The following is a 19,946-nucleotide window of genomic DNA, read 5'->3' on the forward strand; positions in this document are numbered from 1 at the left end:
TTAATGCACAGGGAGGTAGCTTGAATAGCCCCACACCTGTTAAGTTCTGGTGGCTTATGAAGGAATCTTGAAGCCCCCTTCTATACGCAGAAGACTCTTAGATGTCCATCTTCTCCTAGACAAATAAGTAAAGGAGGTCATTTTTGAACCCCTACCTATTTAGAACAAAAAGTTAAATGTAAAAAAATAAAATAAGACTTTAGTTGAAATAAAAGCTGCCACTAAATTCATTCTTGAGAATAAAAAAAAAATCTATGCCCCTTTTTCATCTGTATGTGTCTTTCGTCTGTTCTGTATCCTTCTTTCTTCTCTAATATACTTGTATCCTGTGACATGCGCCTGGTCTGTGTACTTTGTTGTCCCAGTTTTTTATGTTACTATCTATGCTGTTCTTAACCCTCCTGGCGGTAACCCCGTGCAGGAGGATTTCTCAGACCCTGCTGGGCCGATTTGCATATTTTTCTTTTTGCTACACGCAGCTAGCACTTTGCTAGCTGCGTGTGCACGCCGATCACTGCCGCTCTGCGCCGATTTGCCGCTACCTGCTGCGCCGCGCCCCCCCCCCGACCCCTTGCGCAGCACTGAGGGGTGGATCGGGACTCCCGATGACGTCACGACATCGATGACGTCATCACGACCGTTGCCATGGCGATGGGAAAAGCCCTCCAGGAAATCCCGTTCTTTGAACGGGATTTCCTGATTGCAGATTGCCTGAGGCGATCGGAGCAGGTGGGGGGATGCCACTGCACAGCAAAGTGCTAGCTGTGTGCAATAAAATAAAATTAGTGAAAATCGGCCCAGCGGGGCCTGAGCAATCCTCCTGCACAGGTTACCCCAAGCTCAGCTCGGGATAACCGGCAAGGAGGTTAATAGACCACCAGGAGGGTTAATGCCATAATATTAAGTAACTTCAAAATGTGTACCTAAATGTATGTTGTTTCCACGTCTATGAGAATAACGTCATTCCCGTGCTAAAAAAAATGTGAGGACTGAAGTAGGAAAATGTTGGTGATTGACCAAAATATATAGAAATTGGAAACCATACACGAATACGGAATCTGCTCTGCACATCATTCTTTTTAAAGTGCTTATTGTAGTTGTTAATTCCATAGTGGCAGCTTATTCAAAATAAAGCCATAAGAAGCATATTCATTCTTGTCTCTGGATGTCAAAGGTGTTAATTCTGTTCAGGGAAATAATTGGTATAATAAATGACTTCATCGTCAAGTTACATTATCACAGTTGAAAATAATGATCAACCTTTAATGTTGTCTATTGTAAAACAAAATGGTGTGTTCCTGTAATGAGTGCTAATAGTTCTATGTGTTAACCAAAGTCAAATATCTGTTAAAGCAAAAGATACGTTAGACACCAGCTGTTATCAATGTTAGAGTACTATGCTCCTTTTTAAGCTTTGAAAATGTAAATACATACCATACTATGCCACTAGTAAATTTAGTAGGGCTTATCCAAGCTATGATTACATAAGAAGCAATTTGAACACTCTTAATAGAAGTGTATGGGTAGTGTTTTATGAAGACTGACACATAAGGTGATTGATACAGTTTCTATATTTATCCTTTTTCTTTGCTGTGCTACGATTTAGTTTATCCATGAGCTTTGAGCCTATTATTTCAGAAGTTATATATCCCAGACTAATCTTTTTAGTGATGGATGACATTGGTAGGTTAATCACATATCTTTTGTCTTTCAATAAATTAATTGGTGAGCTGCCTGTACCTGGTTCTTGCCTGCTCCCTTCTTAGCCACACGTATACATTTTCTCCAAACAAATATTTAATGACAGCTGAAACAAGAGGGATATGGAGGCTGCCAAATGTATTTCTTTTTAAGCAATACCAGTTGCCTGGCTGTCCTGCTGATCCTCTGCCTCTAATACTTTTAGCCATTGAGCTGGAACAAGCATATGCAGACCAAGTGTTTCTGACATTATTGTCAGATCTGCCAGGATTAGCTGCATGCTTGTTTCTGGTGTTATTTAGACACTACTGCAGCCAAATAGATCAGCAGGGTTGCCAGGCAACTGGTATTGTTTAAAAAAATATGGCAGCCTCCGTATTCTCCTCACTACAGTTTTCCATTAATGGAAATTCAGTAAGTACAATATGATCACTGTGCTAGGTGGGGAGAGCAGGGTACTGCTTATGGAATACAGAGGAAATGTGGGTAAAATCTCAAGCTAACATGGATGGACCTAAAACTGAATCATCAACCTAAATAAAATTGAAACATTAGATTTTGGTAAATGTTTGGAGGGTTAAATTGCCCAAATCTTGACAGGTGTGGAAATCTCTGCTCTTAGGTTCCTAGGCCTGCACACTTCTGAGTTGGTTCTATCCTGCCTATTGGACTTGATTTATTTGGTAAGGAGTAAGAACAATCGAGGATGACTAAAACTAAGAAAAACGTTGGAGCAGAGTCAATTATTTCTGGAAGGGGATCTTGCTGCTGGATATACAAAGAAATTCAGTAAATCATTCAGCTTGCAGGACATATAAAATCAAATAACTAAAACAACTTTATGTATTCACCTTTTTAATGGAAACATATTCATCAAGATTAAAAATTGGATAATAATATCATTGACACAGCCAGCATTATTCCATAGTAAAAATAAAAAAGACCAATTATTATTCAAACAACAAAACTGGCTTTTGTGGTAAAGGTTTTAGTTTTACTAGTACAGTAAAATGTAAGTTTTGAAGCAGTTTAGACAGACTTAATAATGCATGATTATTGTCATGGATGTGACAGTGGAAATATATTTGAAAGTGCCAGTAGGTAAATGTTCCCCAGTGCTTGCTCTTGGTACATCTACTGAACAGGAATTTGTTTATGATATATTTATAGAAGCAAGTAGCCTTTGGTGTTATTTTCTATTATCGTGGTCTAATGGTATTTCTCTTTATTTCTTTTCCAGTGGCATTCAGTGAAAAAAAGAGATATACTTCTAAAACACTTTCTATTCTTATACAAATTTCTTTAAATAATTTAAGTCTCAGTTTCAAGAACAAACATTACAAACTTCAAGGCGATGGTATAGCCTGTGATGTTAACCTTGTGGTTATATGGAATATTAATGTTTACAAAATGTTTGGTTTAACAAAAAAAAAGATATAAACAAACAAACAAAACAAATATCTTGGATACTATTTGCTTGCCCAAGGCAAACTTCAAATTTAGTTCTTAGTTTAAAGTCTAAGATGGAGTCTTTCAGAGACATGCTTTGAAAGATCTCCGTGATATATTACACTTCCATTGTCCCGAGGAGTTTTCACTTTTTTTTTAAATATATCATCTTGACAGTTAGAAAGTATATTTACAGAATGTTGCCAGTGTTTCCTTGTGGACTATGTGTTGACGCAATTGCATGCCTCTTGATGAAAAGCTATTGACATCCACCTTTTCATCTTCCACTTGCTTTGTAGTGTTATTTTTTATGCATGAGATGGTCCTCTTTCATTTTCTCTTGCAGCTGCTAGCTTGAGCATCTCCGTTGGTGATACTATTTTGTGCATGCCAAACATTTTCACTGCATTACAGTGTGCTACTGCTGCTTCATCATGTGTGGGCATAAATAGACTCTAATGCTTTTTTTCCCCTGTGTGTCTAAGTGTCCAAGAATTAATGTTTTTTTTGCTAATTTAGCATAACAGATACTAATGCATTTGCCTTGGTCCAAATGTCTTATATTTTGATTTTGAAAAATTTAAATATTATTTAAACATCTTGGTTGTGCAACTTTTATGAAAACGTTTACACATGTTTCCCACGCAATAGAAAAAAAAAGTCGATTCTTGAAACAGATCTCTCTCTGCGGTCTTATTGGGGAATGACAAGTACCTGCATCTGCCTTTACCACTTTTTTTTTTAGACTTGTGACAAATTGACTTTACCTAGAACAATTTAGCAGAAAAAAATCTAATACTATATTATGCCAATTCTGATGTAGCTAATCTTTGTATCTTGAACATTGCACCAATATGGGTGTACTGATTTTGTCATGCCTGTGTAATCACTCTTCGGTTTTGCATAATGAATTAGTCTGAACCTGAATCCCCATTTTTCAAGTGGAACTCCCATAATTTATAGCTAGGAAATTCTTACTTTGCTTTTTTTTATGTTGTATTAAGTATTGCAAACTATTATCTAACACAAAAAGAAATGCTTCTTTGTATTACCTTCCCTCCACCCAAAGAGAGAGAGAGCCATAGACCGAAAGATAGATCGATACAATAGCATATTTTGTGGTATGTTCTTTTGCTGTTTCATATGCACTGGAATTCTTGTAAAAAAAAAAAAACATTTTAAAACATACAAACAGCAATTTCTTATAAGCATGTTATTTTAGTATTTTGCAGTTTTGAAACAACTGTACATGCTTCTTTTTTTCTTTTTCTCAATATGTTGGGGCTGTGTTATATTTTGCCTTTCTTCTTTTTTGGTATGCTATTTTCCTGAACTGTTTTGCTCCATGTTTCCGTTCTCAATCCTAGGTCCCCTTACAAAGAAACAGACAGATGATTTAGGTGATAATGAAGGTGCTGAAGATGAAGGTATTTTTTTTGACACCAAACCAATTTGCATGACAAGGAACCCCCTGAAAATATCTCCTTTACTTTTTCTTGACTTCTTGTCTCTATTTTGAAGAGTTTTTCTTTTTTATCCCATTTTTGATTGATGTGCTTTGTCTTCTTGCTTGTTTTATATTTTTTTTCTACATATTTTTTTTTTGGATTTGAATGTTGTTGCGTTTTACATTTTTATGCAAACAGTAAGTGTGTACACCAAAGCTCTTCTTGTTTTCTTGACAAGAGTTTTTGATAACTTACATCCCACTTCTTGAATATATTTTGTGAGATCTTTGAACTAACACTGTTTTAAGTCTCTAAACATACCCCCTTTTGCATGTCTTTCTAACATTTCCTGAATATTAATTTGAATCTTGCTAATGAAAGTATGTGGTGGTGTCTTTTATTTTGAAATAAATGACAATTACATTAATACATTTAATTAATTATCCAAACATTTAATGTTTCTTAAGATGAATACACTTCTTTTACAAACCAGTTTTTCAACATATTAGATCAAGAAGCATCATAAATTAAAAGTTGATATCTTAGTGGCTGTGTTAGTTTCATGTATTAAAAAAACATGAATACATTTGTAAATAATAAGACAGTACTTAAACTGTATTCCAGGAAGCACTTACTCTGCAAACCAACCAGGGTGATAGCGCTGCTGGGAGAATCTTGCTGATGTTCTTTTCTAATAGTGCCCATACATGGTCCAATTTTTTTTCATCCAATCTTACCATTTCTATGTAATATAAGGGAACTGCCTAAATTATCCCTTCAGTATATTCACTTAATTTTCCCTTATACTACATAGAAATGGTAAGGTTGGATGAAAAAAATGTACCATGTTTGGCACCATTAGTTTTGATTATAATGAAGCAGCAGGTGACAGTTTAGCACAATAAATATTAGGAACACAGGTACAATTCACAACTGACCTTCCCCACAGCTATGGGGGATCAGGTGTTCTACATCTTGAATAGCTTATTACCTAAAGAAAAATATACCCACTCAATGTCAAAAAGAGCCAGTTAGCAATATATCATACACACATCCACCATATCAACACTCCTAAAAACAAATCATATTGGTAATATGAGATACTGAGGTGCCTCCGTACACATGTCTAACTGCCTCTGAGCACTTTCCCATCTCTAACACAACACACACACACAATACTGCCAACCACACACAGATCATCTCCAAGGTTCTGTCCATGAATGTAATTGGCTACAGCAATCAGCAAGGCTGGATTTATACATTTTGTGCCCCTAGGCCAAGTACGTTGTTGCTCCTCTTATCTGCAGCACTGCCTCTACCATTACATGTGCATCCCCCTCTTCCATGTGTATCTTCCATGTACTGTGTAGACGCTCTTTTTCATGTATAGCTCCCTAGGGCATTCATTTCCCTTTTTCGTGTATTGCTCCCCATTTTCAGCCTCCTCTTTCACATGTAGCAATCCCACTTTCATATTCAGTCCCCCCCCCCCCAGGCTGCAGGTGCCCAGTGCCCTGACCTTTGTGGCCTTTCCAGAAATCCGTCCCTGGTAATCAGCATGACAGATAATTTGTAGGCATCTATTAACAGTTCCATGGGGTTGTGTCAACAGAAAGGTCTTACTGCAGTCACAAGGAGACCATTCCACTGCTCAGAGGGGTTAGTTGTATGCTCCAAAGTCTTCAGCCAATCCGGCTGTATCTAACAAGCTCAATCAGTCACTGGATGGTATTTATCCTGGTGGCACTGTCTACTGTAGCCCCCCCCCAAACTTTCTTTAAACCCTTAACACCCATGCAGGCTGGTATAGCCAGGATCAATCTGCATAGGGCTCCATCATACTAAGCTATGGGGGCTCTACAAGAGAGGAGCAGCAAAGCTTCCCCCTCTCACAATGCCATTGTCTATACCATGGACACGGTGCTCATCCCCACCTCCAGTACCAATGTGAAGGTGTGGATAACTAGTCCCATGCATATAAGGATAGTTCCACTTATGGTGGAATCTGGGAGCCCGCTTTAATAAAGAAACCCCAGATGTATTTCCCTTTCAAGGTAAATGGGTCTAATGGGTCAATTTTGACTTCTACTTTTTATAATGTTGAGAACAGGGTAATAAACTTAAAGACTAAAAAAAACGGACTACTGACAAACCCAACACTCACCATCGCTACATGCTTGACTTCCTGGCACTTACCTGACACCCACCCTCTACATCCCAGGCTCCCCTGGCACCATCACCCCCAGTCTCTCCTTGCCGGCTTGCATTGAACCACCAGACCAGCGGGAACTGCCGCTGACCATCTACACCACTTTTGATTATTAAAATGGACCCAAATTAAACTTTTTTTAATCCAAAATATTTAGTTGCACCACTCTGACACATACAAAGATAAATAAACACTCCTTCAAGCCTATGAGCATTTCAGTGCAGGCTTTTCACCCTTCTCTTTGCATAACTAGGGTTATACAGGTGGCAGCCATTAGCAAGTCCTCCTTTGCCAGACACCTTCTACTCCACCAGTCTGCCGGATTCTATCCCGGCAATGTGAAAGGAAGGGTGGGTTCCTCCAATAATTGTAAAATATTTTATATTTGTCATCATGCAGCTGAAAATATTAATATTTTATTATTATAATTTAGAAAATAGATTTTATTTCTGAAATCTTGATTTTTAATTTGGGTCCGCTTTAAAAGGGAAACTGGAGCGCCAGCAAAAGAATCCCTAGGAGCATTCTCATTGATGATGCGATGTTAGGCAATAAGAAGCCTGTATGCTTCTTATTACCTCTAATTGTATATATCCATCATCAAACTCTCTGTGCACAAACTCCGGGATTGCCAGCTGGTCAGTGTATCAATATGTCAGTGTGCCTGCACATTCCAACAGCATAAGTCACACAACTCAAGAGACCACACCTTCTCAAAGTTCCATCCACTAAACTACTTTCAGTGGTGGGGTGTATATACGGTGTGTATAATGAACTGCTAACTGATGTGGCTAGTTTTCAATAAAAAAAAAAAGTTTGGTACTTTCTAATAGACCAGTTGAGCAAGTGTATTTTTGTTTAGGTAATTTGACAGTTTACCAGTAGTTGCTTACAGATATACAACTAAGCTATCTGACAAGCAGCCCATTTTTTTCTATGGAGAAGGGAGGGGGAGGAGGAGAGAAAGGCTCTCCAATGCTGGAACAATGTTAGTAATGCAACACCTGTTAGGCAAGTGGGAACCAATACAGTGGTTTAACCATGAAAATACTAATGATGATGGGGGAACATGTGTATTCATGCTAGATTCTTAACTGAGGAAATAACACATGACCATCTTGGGCAACAAAAGTCTGTTGTGTGTGCAAGTTATTCTTTCACTTGACAGTTCAATTTCAAATAACTGGAATGTGTACCTTTCATTAAACGTCTTAAAAGGGCATACTTTGAAACATAATTCTATTTAATACTTTAAGGGAACCCAAGGTGAGAGGGATATTAAGGCTGCCATATTTATTTCCTTGTAACAATGCCAGTTGCCTGGTAGCACTGTTGATTTTTTGGCATGCATAGTGTCTGAGTGAAAACCCTGAAACAAGCATATGGCCATTCCAGTAAAACCTGAGTCAGCTGAGTCAGAGTACCTGATCTGCTGCATGCATGTTAATGGCCTATGGCTAAAAAGTATTCGAGACATAGGTTCAGGAGAACTGCTAGGCAACTGGTATTGTTTAAAACAAAATAAATATGGCAGCCTCCATATCCTTCTCACCTCATATTCCCTTTAAGCAAAGTTGTGGATATAGGCAAACATCATTTTTTTGAGGCTGTATACATTTACAGGCTGGTTATTTAGTTATTAATAGTACCTTACTGGAAAAAAGAACACACAACTGTGAGTTTTCCTTTAGTAAAATAGTATTAAAAGCGGATCCGAGATGAAAAACTAACTATAACAATTAACTTGTCTATATATCTTATCTAAAGTTTAGATAGTTTACACAGCAAATCTAGCTGCAAACAGCTTTAATAGAATATGATTGATTATTCCTGTGATACAATGACAGCAGCCATGTTTTTTATTAACATTACACAGAGGCAGGCTTATCTGCATCTTGAGCAAAAAAACCTAATCCCCCCCTCCTCCTCCCTCCTCCCCTCTGCCTCTAAAATCTCTGGCTAGTAATACCTCCCCCTCCTCCTGCCCAGACTGAGCTCCCATGAGCCCTTGCTACTGTCTGAAAGTTCCTTGGCTTTCTGAAAACCTGTGGGCATGGCTTCTTGAGTTTAAATGGAATTAAAGTATTAAAACAAAAACAAAAAAGTATTTGGCTTGAGGAATGCCCTATAAACTATAGGAAAGGAACATAATTATGCAATGAGTAAAAGTTCATCTTGGATCCACTTTAATATACCTGTGTCATTAAGAGGTTAAAATGTAGTGCAAAGTCCTGTACAATGAAAGTAGTACTGTGCAAAGAGATTTATATTAGACACAGGTTCATGTAAATGAGAAAAAAAAAAACTTTGAACGGGTATTAATATGTAAAGCAGAAAGTCTTGCAAACCTTTAAATCAGAATTCTAAAATGTGAGTGTGACCTGCAGTTTCGTACGGAGATGCAGTTTGCATAAATTGAAAGTTTAATCTTGGTATCTTCTTCAGAGTATAAAAAAGACTTAACTGGTCAGGTGGGAAAACATATCTAATCAGGGAATTACAAGATCAAGAGGAAGACCGCTTTCTATCTTTAGTTTTCTTACTCTGTTTCAACCTTTATCTGCAAATCTTAGGATATTGCATATAAAGCATCCATTCAAAGCCACAAAGGCCCAATTCAGGCACTCTTTTTTTGACCTATTAGCTGCCCTGCACGCATTATCTCGAGACAGATAATGCGTGCCAGGGTGTCTTCAAATGGCTTATACCCTTTAACTTCCTAATGCAGCTATGCAGAGTGGCACAGGGAACTTCTTTATATTTACCTGCTCTGGGTAACTGCTCCCCTGGGTTACAATTACATGTCATATCATGTGATCAGAACTCTAAGGAGGATGCAGAGATTGCAGCACCACCGATGGAGGGGAGGAGACACCCTCCAACCGCCCGGAGCAGGTAAATATGATTGCTTATTGCGCTGCTCTGCACATCCTCCCAGGCTGGCTAACACACACACACACACCTGCAAAAAAATAAATAAATAAATGGCCATGCAGCCATATATAGTAAAGCTATATGTTACTGCTAATGGGTTAAAATATGCATGTAATAGAACATTATTTTGGTTAAGCACGAACATGTTTTGCAACAAAACAGGAAGCTAACTAGTTTACTTACACCCAATCAACCTGAAACAATCTCCTTTATGGTGGCCACTAACAATACAATCATGTTTGTCCAATCTTACCATTTCTACATAATATGAGGGAGTACCTCAAGTGTCCATTTACCACTTAAGTCTATCTGGATGGATATATCCGTCCAGATAGACTCTGCTGCTGGCACTGTGCCGTGCACACGATCGCGCGTGCTCCTGCTGCCTGCCGTTAGCCCCTAGATCAATGAATGGGAATATAGTTCCCATTCATTGATCTAAGTCCCCCGCAGAAAAACCAACAGCCTCTTATCTGAGGCCACGATCTTTCTGCAGAAAAAAACCCACATACATTTTTTTTAAATAAGTACATTATATTACATTTAAAATTAGCTGTTTACCTCTCACAACAAAAATTACCCACATACAATTCTTAATAATTTTTAAAAAAAAAATTACAATTAAAAAAACAACAACAACATAAATAGTTATCTAAGGGTCTGAACTTTTTGAACATGCATGTCGAGAGTATATTAATATAATTTTTTTAAATTAAAAGCTTGCAAATAGTGATGGACGCAAATTGAAAAAATGCACCTTTATTTCCAAATAAAATATTGGCACCATAAATTGTGATATAAATATAATTTAAAATGTGTAATAACCGGGACAAATGGGAAAATAAACTACATGGGTTTTAATTACAGTAGCATGTATAAATTTTAAACTATAATGGCTAAAAACTGAGAAATGAGTTTTTTTCCATTTCTTTCTTAAACTTTCTGTTAAATTGATTTAGAAAAAATAATTCTTAGCAAAATGTACCACTCAAAGAAAGCATAAATGGTGGTGGAAAAAACAAGATATAGATCATTTCATTGTGATAAGTAGTGATAAAGTTATTGGTGAATGAATGGGAGGTGAAAGTTGCTCGGATGCATAAGGTGAACACTGTAGGCTAAAGTGGTTAAGCATATTCACTCAGTTAACCCTTCAAATACATGGATTTGGTAAGATTGGATAAAAATGATTACATAATTAGTGAGTGTTAGGAAAGGTAAGTGATATGCAAATGATTGAGTTTATGCAGCAATGTGCAAATTTTGTATGCACATTTATGCAGCTTAAAAATGAACCAATTAAGTCTTGTGAGGTAAAAATTATTGGTCCTTTTTCAAGCTGCTGCATAAATAATTGCATATTTCTGCATCAACTTTACATTATTTTCATCCCACTGACCATCCCTAGTTGGCACCTTAGGGCATGTGACCCACTAGCAGAGCTTTTCTAAGCACAGATTTGAAAATCTCTGCTAACGTAATGCTATGGGGGATTTTAAAAAAAAATCACGTCCTTCAAGTGGGATCACAGACATAGCATTACATTAGCAAAAGCATTTCAACTCACAAGCACTTGAAGTGCTGCTAGTGGGTCCTAAGCCTGATGCCATGCCTTCCTTTTTCAGCCTATCATGGGGTCACAGTGAGTCTGCAATTTACAGAGGAGGAAATTATAAGATATAGATTGGTGTGGTTTGTATTTTGTTTTTGCAAAATATACAACACATTTACAAAACTTTTTATGTATAATCCACATAAACAATTTTCTTCACTTTGATAAATAGGAAGATAGTTCAGCTGGAAGTTATCTAATAAATCAGTATAGGGAGTGCAGCTAGAAGTTATCTTATAAATCAGCATTTTAACACATAATAAGTGTTAACAAATAAATTAACACATAAATGTGAGCATCCATATTTGCTTAATGGTCAGAGTATATGTGTTTTAGGTATTTATATTGCTAAATTAACAAACACTTAAGATATTTTTATTTTAAAAATACAAATTAACCTATTCACAGATAATCCCATGAATCTTGGGATTTTAAATAGTATTGTTAACAAGACTGATCGTAACCAGTGGCAATAAACCCTTTGTTTGTTTCCCTCTCCAAATTACTTTGCTGAAGAGTCCCTTTGAGAGTAGTGAAAGAGATTTCAGTATGGACATATTACCAGTGGCCATCATAAACTGAGGGATTTGTCATCCTGATAGCTATCAGCAAACAATCAATTATATTGAATCTAATTGACACTAAATGGAAGCACGGTGGTTTTCTTGGTTGTCTTTAATGACAGCTTGAAGAGTGTACCTATAGGAATTTAATTACACAGTAATTTCACCTGATTTACATCTTGGTAAAAGAACTCTACAATCTGTCCCAGATATGAAATAAACAACAATTTTGCAAGTACTCTAGGACTGCTAGCTGCTTTAACAGTAGTATTAACATTTCATTACTGTTCTCAGTGGGTACTCTGTAATTCTATGTAATTTTAATTAAGGAAGAGTTCTGAAACAATCTCCCTCTGTGTTACCTCGAAGCATACAATTAGCAGTGTACAATTCTGCTGTGAACATGCAGCTAATGATTTCAGATTAATAATTTATCTCTCATTCGTTAATCATATTAATGTCACAATCAGGAAGACCAAATATCAACAGGCAATGCTTGATAATTCCTAAAGCCGAACATTGCTTGTGCTGCAGTACAGAACACAATGGCAATAAAGGTTACAGGTGAAACAGGAATATCTTAATTCAGCATGTGGAGGTATCAAAGGGTTTTTACAAAAAAAAAAAACAACAACAACAACAAAAAACAACAACATGATATTGGTTGCCGACTACTTGGGGAGTAAAACCCCTTAATACAGTTAACTTTTAATGTTACTGAATTATTAATTAAAAAACAATGTAGAAGACCTGGTAGGAGAAATTCAAATATAAAAATTAACCCTCACACCTAACTTAATAATTTAATGATTGCCCAAGGTGAATAAAATAAACAATCAATAGAAATAATAAATAATGAAATGCATCATAATGCTTCTTGATCTGTATTTCCATTTTTTAAAGACTGTTCTTAAATAAGTAGACACATATAAAACAAAGAATTCACTGAAATTTGTAAACATAAATTTTGATTTTCTTGTCCAATAAAATATAAAGTAATAATGTAGCACATATAGAAATAACTAGGAAAAATAAATACTGAGGAACACTGATTTGCTGTATTCAATTGGTACAGTAATAACCATTGTATTTTGTAACTTAAGAAACATTGAAGTGGAGTGAACTAATGCTGCTTCTTTATCTGCTGACTTGCTATAAATATATTTAAACATATTTTCTTTTCTAGACATCAGAGACAGTGGAGGACCCAAGCCTGTGATGGTATATATTCATGGAGGATCCTATATGGAAGGCACTGGTAATTTATTTGATGGAAGTGTCCTAGCAAGTTATGGAAATGTTATAGTCATCACTGTCAACTATCGCCTTGGGGTACTTGGTAAGGAGGACTTTTGTTTTGCTTTGACCTCATACATGGCACTCTGCGCCTTTATGCTTTTTCATGTTATTTTTCTGAAAATGTTGTGATTCAACAATAAACCTAGAGTTTAAATTGATGTTTCCTATACCTATGGTCAAGCACTAGTTCATAACTGGTATCTTTTGGAATATGAAGTACTTATGCTGAAGTGTTAAGTATTAATTTAGAAATATTTGAGCACAAAGTTCATGGTGGATAATTGTTTTCTGAATTTTGAAAGCAGTGAATTAATTTGTGAACTATAAATAGAAAACAAAAATTAAAAATTATTTTATTACATGACAGATAAGGATATCTTACAGTTATCTGTTTCTTTGTTTGTTTGAGGTTATGGCTTTTCAGATTGTTGCTATTCTTGTTGCTCTTTTTGTTACTTTTTGCTTTTTTTCCGTTTGATTTGAACATTACATGCAGTCTTCTTTACTTAATTTTCTTAAGCTGCTGAAAAAAAGAAATGTGGGATGTGTGCAGGCAATTTTCAATATATACTCTAGCTTGATGCTTTTGGAACCTTAAAAATAACTGCAAACAGCAATGAGATTGTACTGTTAGTCAATAAAAAAAATAATATTAATAAGCACATGGTAGATTGCATTTACAAGTAAAATACGTTGTATTTTGATTCATTGCTGGGGGTTACTGGAGTTTGTAATTTGTTGCTTGTTTAATTAGAATAATAATATAATTACATTTCTTGATGCTTAGGATTTACTAAGTGTTTGGTGTCTCGTTGGCCACGTTTGATATGGCCTTTTTTGAGGGGTTTATTTAATGATTTAGCTTTAATAGAAATAGTTTTCTTTTAGCGAACAAAATATTTGTTTAATGTGAAATCTACTAATATGTATTATGTGCTAAACTATTTTTTAGTCTCATACTAGTTGTTGGGTAGTTTTACATTTACTACTTACTAGACCTTTAACTCTTATATAATAATGAATAACTGTCTTGTATAATGCATTTCCCTATATTTTAACTATGTTGAAGCAACATTATAACTTTTGTTTGGCAGCAAATATTTAGAGTCTGCATCCGTTTGTGTCCACTTCCGAAAAAAACAGCCCCGTCTGTCTCCATCTGTCACTTACGCAATGTAAAGATCGCGTTTTATAGGGAAAATGTAGTGTGTTACCTAGCAACTCAACGCAAACTAGAATATTAGATGCAGTCAGTGTAAACTAACATGGACTATTTGTTACTTTTCCTGCACATAAATCATTTTTTGATCAGTTAGTTTCCACACTTTCAATTCTTGCTTCAAAAATATTATTGGAATATGTAATTAATTTAAAGAACTACTTCTAAAGTTATTTTATCATAATATTTTGGCAAGTTAAACTTCTTATTGCCTTTATTTGTCTCTTATTCCGACCATTTTTGCTCATTAACTTCAGCAGTCTTTAGAATGCCAAATAATAATATCATGCTTTCCTGTGCTTTCAAAAGTACAAAGTAAGGAAAAACTGTAGCTTCAGAGACAGGGACTTTCACATCTACATATTCATTGTATTGAAAGACAAAAGAGCTCATAAGCTGGTCAAGATTTTAATTACAGATGAAGAAAATAAGTCCAATACAAAGCCCTGTAGTTCTCAAACTAAGGGGATATGAGTGGGGATAGTGTTGGATAAGGTGGTGTTCAAAGTTCATCCACTGAAGCAAGAATGACAACTAGCTTTGTGCTTGCCCCACTCTCCATGTTACCTCTGCCTCTCAGCATAGCAACAGAAGACTGTACAGCTGACTCCAAGACTGTACTTCATTGACCCAGGGATGGAATCAGTTCCCGATCCCCAACGGGTGACATCAGTCAGCCTGTGTGTACAGACCTTTAAGGAAGAGGTGAAGGTGTTTGGCATACAGGCTTTGTAGGGAAGCTGTTCTAAATGTTACCTTTACTGTGTATGGCATAATTGTTAGCTTAAATACAAGGTGTTTGAGGCAGAACAGTGAAAATAGACACACAGCATGCCTGCTAATTTAGGCACTGCTATAGCCCACAACATAATTACCAGCCATGGCATGGAGGGTGATTTTGTTGTCAGATGCCCGATTTTAAAAACACAGACAAAGCAGCTACTTGCTCTCTTTGACCCAAAGATTGACTCTCAGCACCCTTCACCCCAGTATTTGGCTCTCTGCTGCAGTAGCCCTACAGGCACTGTGGAACTTCCTCCTTAATTTTGGCACCGGGCTGCCAACACGTTGTGGCTATCTGCAGATGCTGCAAATTCTTCTGTAATGTGGTCTGTGGGCTCCCAGAACTTTGCTGCTATCGGCAGCTGCTGTGGAACTTTCTCCATAATTTGGTCACTCATCCCAGTGATCCTCCCTCTGCTCCAGTGGTCCTACAGCCACCGCAAAATTTCCTCCATAATGAAGGCACCTGGCTGCCAGCTCTTTGTGGCTATCTGCAGCCGTTGCAAAACTTCCTCTGTAATTAAGGCACCTGGCTGCCAGCTCTTTGTCACTATCTGCAGCCACTACAAAACTTCTTCCATAATTAAGGCACCTGGCTGCTGCCTGCCAGCTCTTTGTGGCTATCTGCAGCCACTGCAGAACTTCCTCCATAGTTTGGGGCACTGGGCTGCCAGCTCTTTGTGGCTATCTATAGCCACTAGGGAAAACAGTCACAGTGGCTGCTGTGTGCAGATGCTGGGCTCTCTACTCCTTTTGTCTTGGTTGCCAATCCTGTCTGCCCTGTCTATGCTGACCTGCCAGCTCTTTGTGGCTTGATGCAGTGGCCCCCAGCCTCCCTCATCCAACTTAAAGTGGCTTAAAGTGGCTGGAAAGTGTAATGGTTAAGGGCTCTGCCTCTGACACAGGAGACCTGGGTTCAAATCTTGGCTCTGCCTGTTCAGTAAGCCAGCACCTATTCAGTAAGGAGTTTCTTGGGCAAGACTCCCTAACACTGCTACTGTCTACTGAGTGCGCTCTAGTGGCTGCTGCGCTATACAAATACTGCAATTATTATTATTAATTATTATTAAAGCACTGTTATCAGAGATTGGTTGAAGAAACTTCTCATCTTATTAATGGAATATAAACATGGGAATTACACAACATTATACCAAAAATTCTCAGTTAATTAACTGAACATTTGAAACTGAGATTTTCTTTATAAGTTTTATGAACCTCATTGGCTGTATGATTATTTTTGGATTTAGGTTATAAAAGCGGTGCAAGTTTTCACAAGCTTTTAGACCCTAAAATCTGGGGGGGGGGGGGGGGCGACATACAGCAGAGAGATCTGCAGCAGCTCCTGCATATAACTCAATCAGGCATGGGATTACCGCTCTGACCTGGGGTTACCGCTAGGGAGGTAAATTTTTATTTATTTATTCTTTTTTTTTAAGTAAAATCATTTATTTGAACTGTAAATTTTAAAAATGAAACATTAAAGGACTTACGAGGCGAAACACAGAAAAAAAGTTAATTACCTTACTGTAATAGCAGACCTCAGGGCAGACGATCTGCGGTTCCCTTGCACTTTCCAGCTGCTCTGTTCTGTAAATCCAGTTATCATTAGAGGCCCCGACCCAGCCCAGGGTCGCCTTATCTCAGGGAGATTAGAATCGCCGCCTTAAAAAATCCTCTGCTTGCGCAATTGTCATAGCCGCTACTGCGGCTTTACAGCTCTTCCCGCGGCACATCGCCACGCTGTATACTCTGTAATACGTCATGTGGGCGTCACCACATGACCTCCCACATGACTGACTGCATGTCAAGGCAGCCACCGCTGAGTTCAGCGCTGGTATTCTCTGCTAAGGGGGCACGGCTGGCTTGACGTGCAGTCAGTCATGTGGGCGGTCATGTGGTGACGCCCACATGACGTATTACAGAGTATACAGAGCGGCGATGCGCCGCGGGCAGAGCTGTAATCCTGCGCAGCCGCAGTAGCGGCTATGCAAATTGCGCAGGCAGAGGATTTTTTTAAAGCGGCGATTCTAAACGCCCTGAGATAAGGCGACCCTGGGCTGGGTCGGGGCCTCTAATGATAAATGGATTTACAGAACAGAGCAGCTGGAAAGTGCAAGGGAGCCGCAGATCGTCTGCCCTGAGGTCTGCTATTACAGTAAGGTAATTAACTTTTTTTCTGTGTTTCGCCTCGTAAGTCCTTTAAGACATTGGGGAAGCACATATCAGGCCCATTCCAATTAAATTTTTCTCCTATGTTTGTTCCTTGGAGATCATTTTCATCTGTTATTTATTATTAATATTTTCTTGCTTGCTGGTAAATACAAAGCCATTTTATTGATAAGATGAGATATATCATCTAGGATAAATCTTACTTGCTTTGGCATAATAGGGTCACACTGAAAAACATAGCAATCTGATCACTTTCTGCTAGACTGTGTTTAACAGCATGACATCTTACACAAAATGGAAGCTGGGAAATTAGTTGGGGTAATGTCTTGTATATCAAGTCAGGAGGAAGTAGAGTACCAGCACTCTTCTTAGATTGCAGCAAGGAACTGGACTGAACTGTAATTAGCTATAGGCTGCAAAGGTGCAGGTCCCTTTAAATAGCGTGCACAGGCTAAAAGCAGGAAGTAGTCTTGTAACAGATAGAGAGATTGAACAAAGCCAGCACTGCGAAGGGGTTGTTTATTGAAAAAAATGTAAAATCACTTACAGCAGGCGTACAGTTGAGAGCATAGCGGATGATGTGGGCGCCAGGTCTAGATCCCCCTGCGGACGTCCGTTTCACGCAAACTGCGCTTGTTCACCGCAATGGGGAGAGTGTTAATGTCTTATATAGTTTGCAACACGGTAACTACTTGTCAGTCACTTCCATGCAACTTAATGAGCTGTGGGGAAAATAGCAGTAAAAGCTTTTAAAACTAAAAGGTCAGGATACAGATCAGATATCTGAGCAACTGTTAACAAATGTGCAATGACTGTAAGTTTGAAATGTAATTGTGAAGTCATATTGTTTATGGTTTGTCATGCCAGCATCCCAACAATGCAAGGCATCAAATAGTTTATTATTCAATTACCTTAGTACCTCAGTACTCTGATTTACAATTTTAAAGAAGAACATGATGAAATGGTTCAAACTAAATCATAGTTGTTGACAGAAATAGGCAATGCAGAAGTTGTGATGATTCCAGGGTCCTTGGATTTCACTCCTCTCTCACATTATGGATGCAGGTGTTGGCACTCCACTCCATGCATTTGTTGTAAAGTATATACAGGATTGATAGACAATGTAGAATTTGCAATGTATCATTTGGCTGTATAGCTATGCACTTCACATAATGGGTCATATAGCAAAGTTTTAATGTCTTCTTACCATTGTATTATGGTAAAGATGAGCTTATGATGACTGATTAGCATCATCTATCTTTGAAAGAAATGACCGATATATAGAAATGGGGGTTGGAAAGCAATAATGATTGTAATCAACCCTATATTAGAGCTTTGTCTCCATAGTAACTGTACCCACCTCTCCTTAAAGAGATCAAAAGAATATCAGTAGTCTTAAAAATGTAATTATAGGTCTCCCAGTAAAGAGGGTTTAGACTGGGTACCTTTATCATCTTGGAATCTAGATACTAGACAGATAGGAAGGGGGTCTATGAGAACACTTGAAGAAGACGTGGTTCTGTAGCACAGGAGAGGACAAGTAACTAGGGATGGTTGGAAATGTCGATTTCCGATTCTGCAGAAATTCCGATTTCCGCCAATGCCGATTAACGATTTCACAGATTTCTGATAGGTTTCCGAGTTCGGATTTCCGTTTTACGAGTAGTGGGGTTTTTTTGGGTCATTTTTTGCATTCTCTGATTGGCCAAATACTTCCGAGTTCTGTGATTGGGCTAAAATTACTCAGTTGTGGTAATGCAGTATTTCTACAGAAATCCGATTTCCGATCGGGTTTCAGATTTCCGAGCAGTGTATTTTTTTTACATATTTTGCATTCTCTGATTGGCCAAATACTTTCAAGTTGTTTCTGCATTCTCTGAGTGGTCCATTGATTTTGAGTTCTGTGATTGGGCTAAAATTACCAAATTGCAGTAATGCAGTATTTCTGCAGAAATCCGATTTTCCGAGTTCCGATCAGATTTCCGATTGGAAATTCGGAAATTTCAATTCCGCAAAATCCGATGAGCATGCCTACAAGTAACCCTCCCTAGGTGGATTTTGCGGAATTGAAATTTCCTCTTCTGAGATCATATAATATCAATTTTAGGAAATAAAAAGGTATTATGATTTTATTTTCTTTTTCTGTTGACCTTATGCTGGTGGATAGAAGCAGAAGTGAGTAAACTGTTTTTACATCATATGTATTTTAATGTTCACAGTCCAACACTTTCTAAGTTATGAAGTTTATTTCAACTTTAAAGCGACCCTGTGCTCTGCCTAAAATCACAATTTGAACTTACTTGGGGCTTCCTCTTGCCCACCGTAGCCTGAGAGGTCTCCCGGCATCCTCCTAGCTCCTCTCCCGTTCCCACTGATGGCTCCGTTAAATGACGACTTTGGTCTGAAGTCACCCGTGCATGCCCCCACTGCACCCACTACACGTCATTATGCTCAGATGCTCGGCCGGTGTGAAAGTTTTGCACATGTGCGGTTCTCTAAGACCGAACTGCGCATGCACAGGACTCTCACGCCGGCCAGCATGATGGCACGTAGTGTGCAT

General features: G+C 37.9%; 1 protein-coding gene across 5 annotated transcripts in view; it reads left to right on the forward strand.

Annotated features, from left to right (window-relative positions):
* The window catches only part of NLGN1 (neuroligin 1), a 946,844-nt gene that overhangs the window by 617,012 nt on the left and 309,886 nt on the right, over window positions 1–19,946 (forward strand). For 3 of the 5 annotated variants that reach the window (XM_068281046.1, XM_068281045.1, XM_068281047.1), the window contains 2 exons: window positions 4,518–4,577; window positions 13,103–13,255. In XM_068281046.1, coding sequence (XP_068137147.1) covers window positions 4,518–4,577; window positions 13,103–13,255 — 213 coding nt within the window. The remainder of the gene's footprint in view (window positions 1–4,517; window positions 4,578–13,102; window positions 13,256–19,946) is intronic. The other 2 variants (XM_068281048.1, XM_068281049.1) reach the window with 1 other exon arrangement.

Source organism: Hyperolius riggenbachi, chromosome 4 (genome assembly GCF_040937935.1).
Source record: "Hyperolius riggenbachi isolate aHypRig1 chromosome 4, aHypRig1.pri, whole genome shotgun sequence".
In the NCBI taxonomy this organism is placed as follows: Eukaryota; Metazoa; Chordata; class Amphibia; order Anura; family Hyperoliidae; genus Hyperolius; species Hyperolius riggenbachi.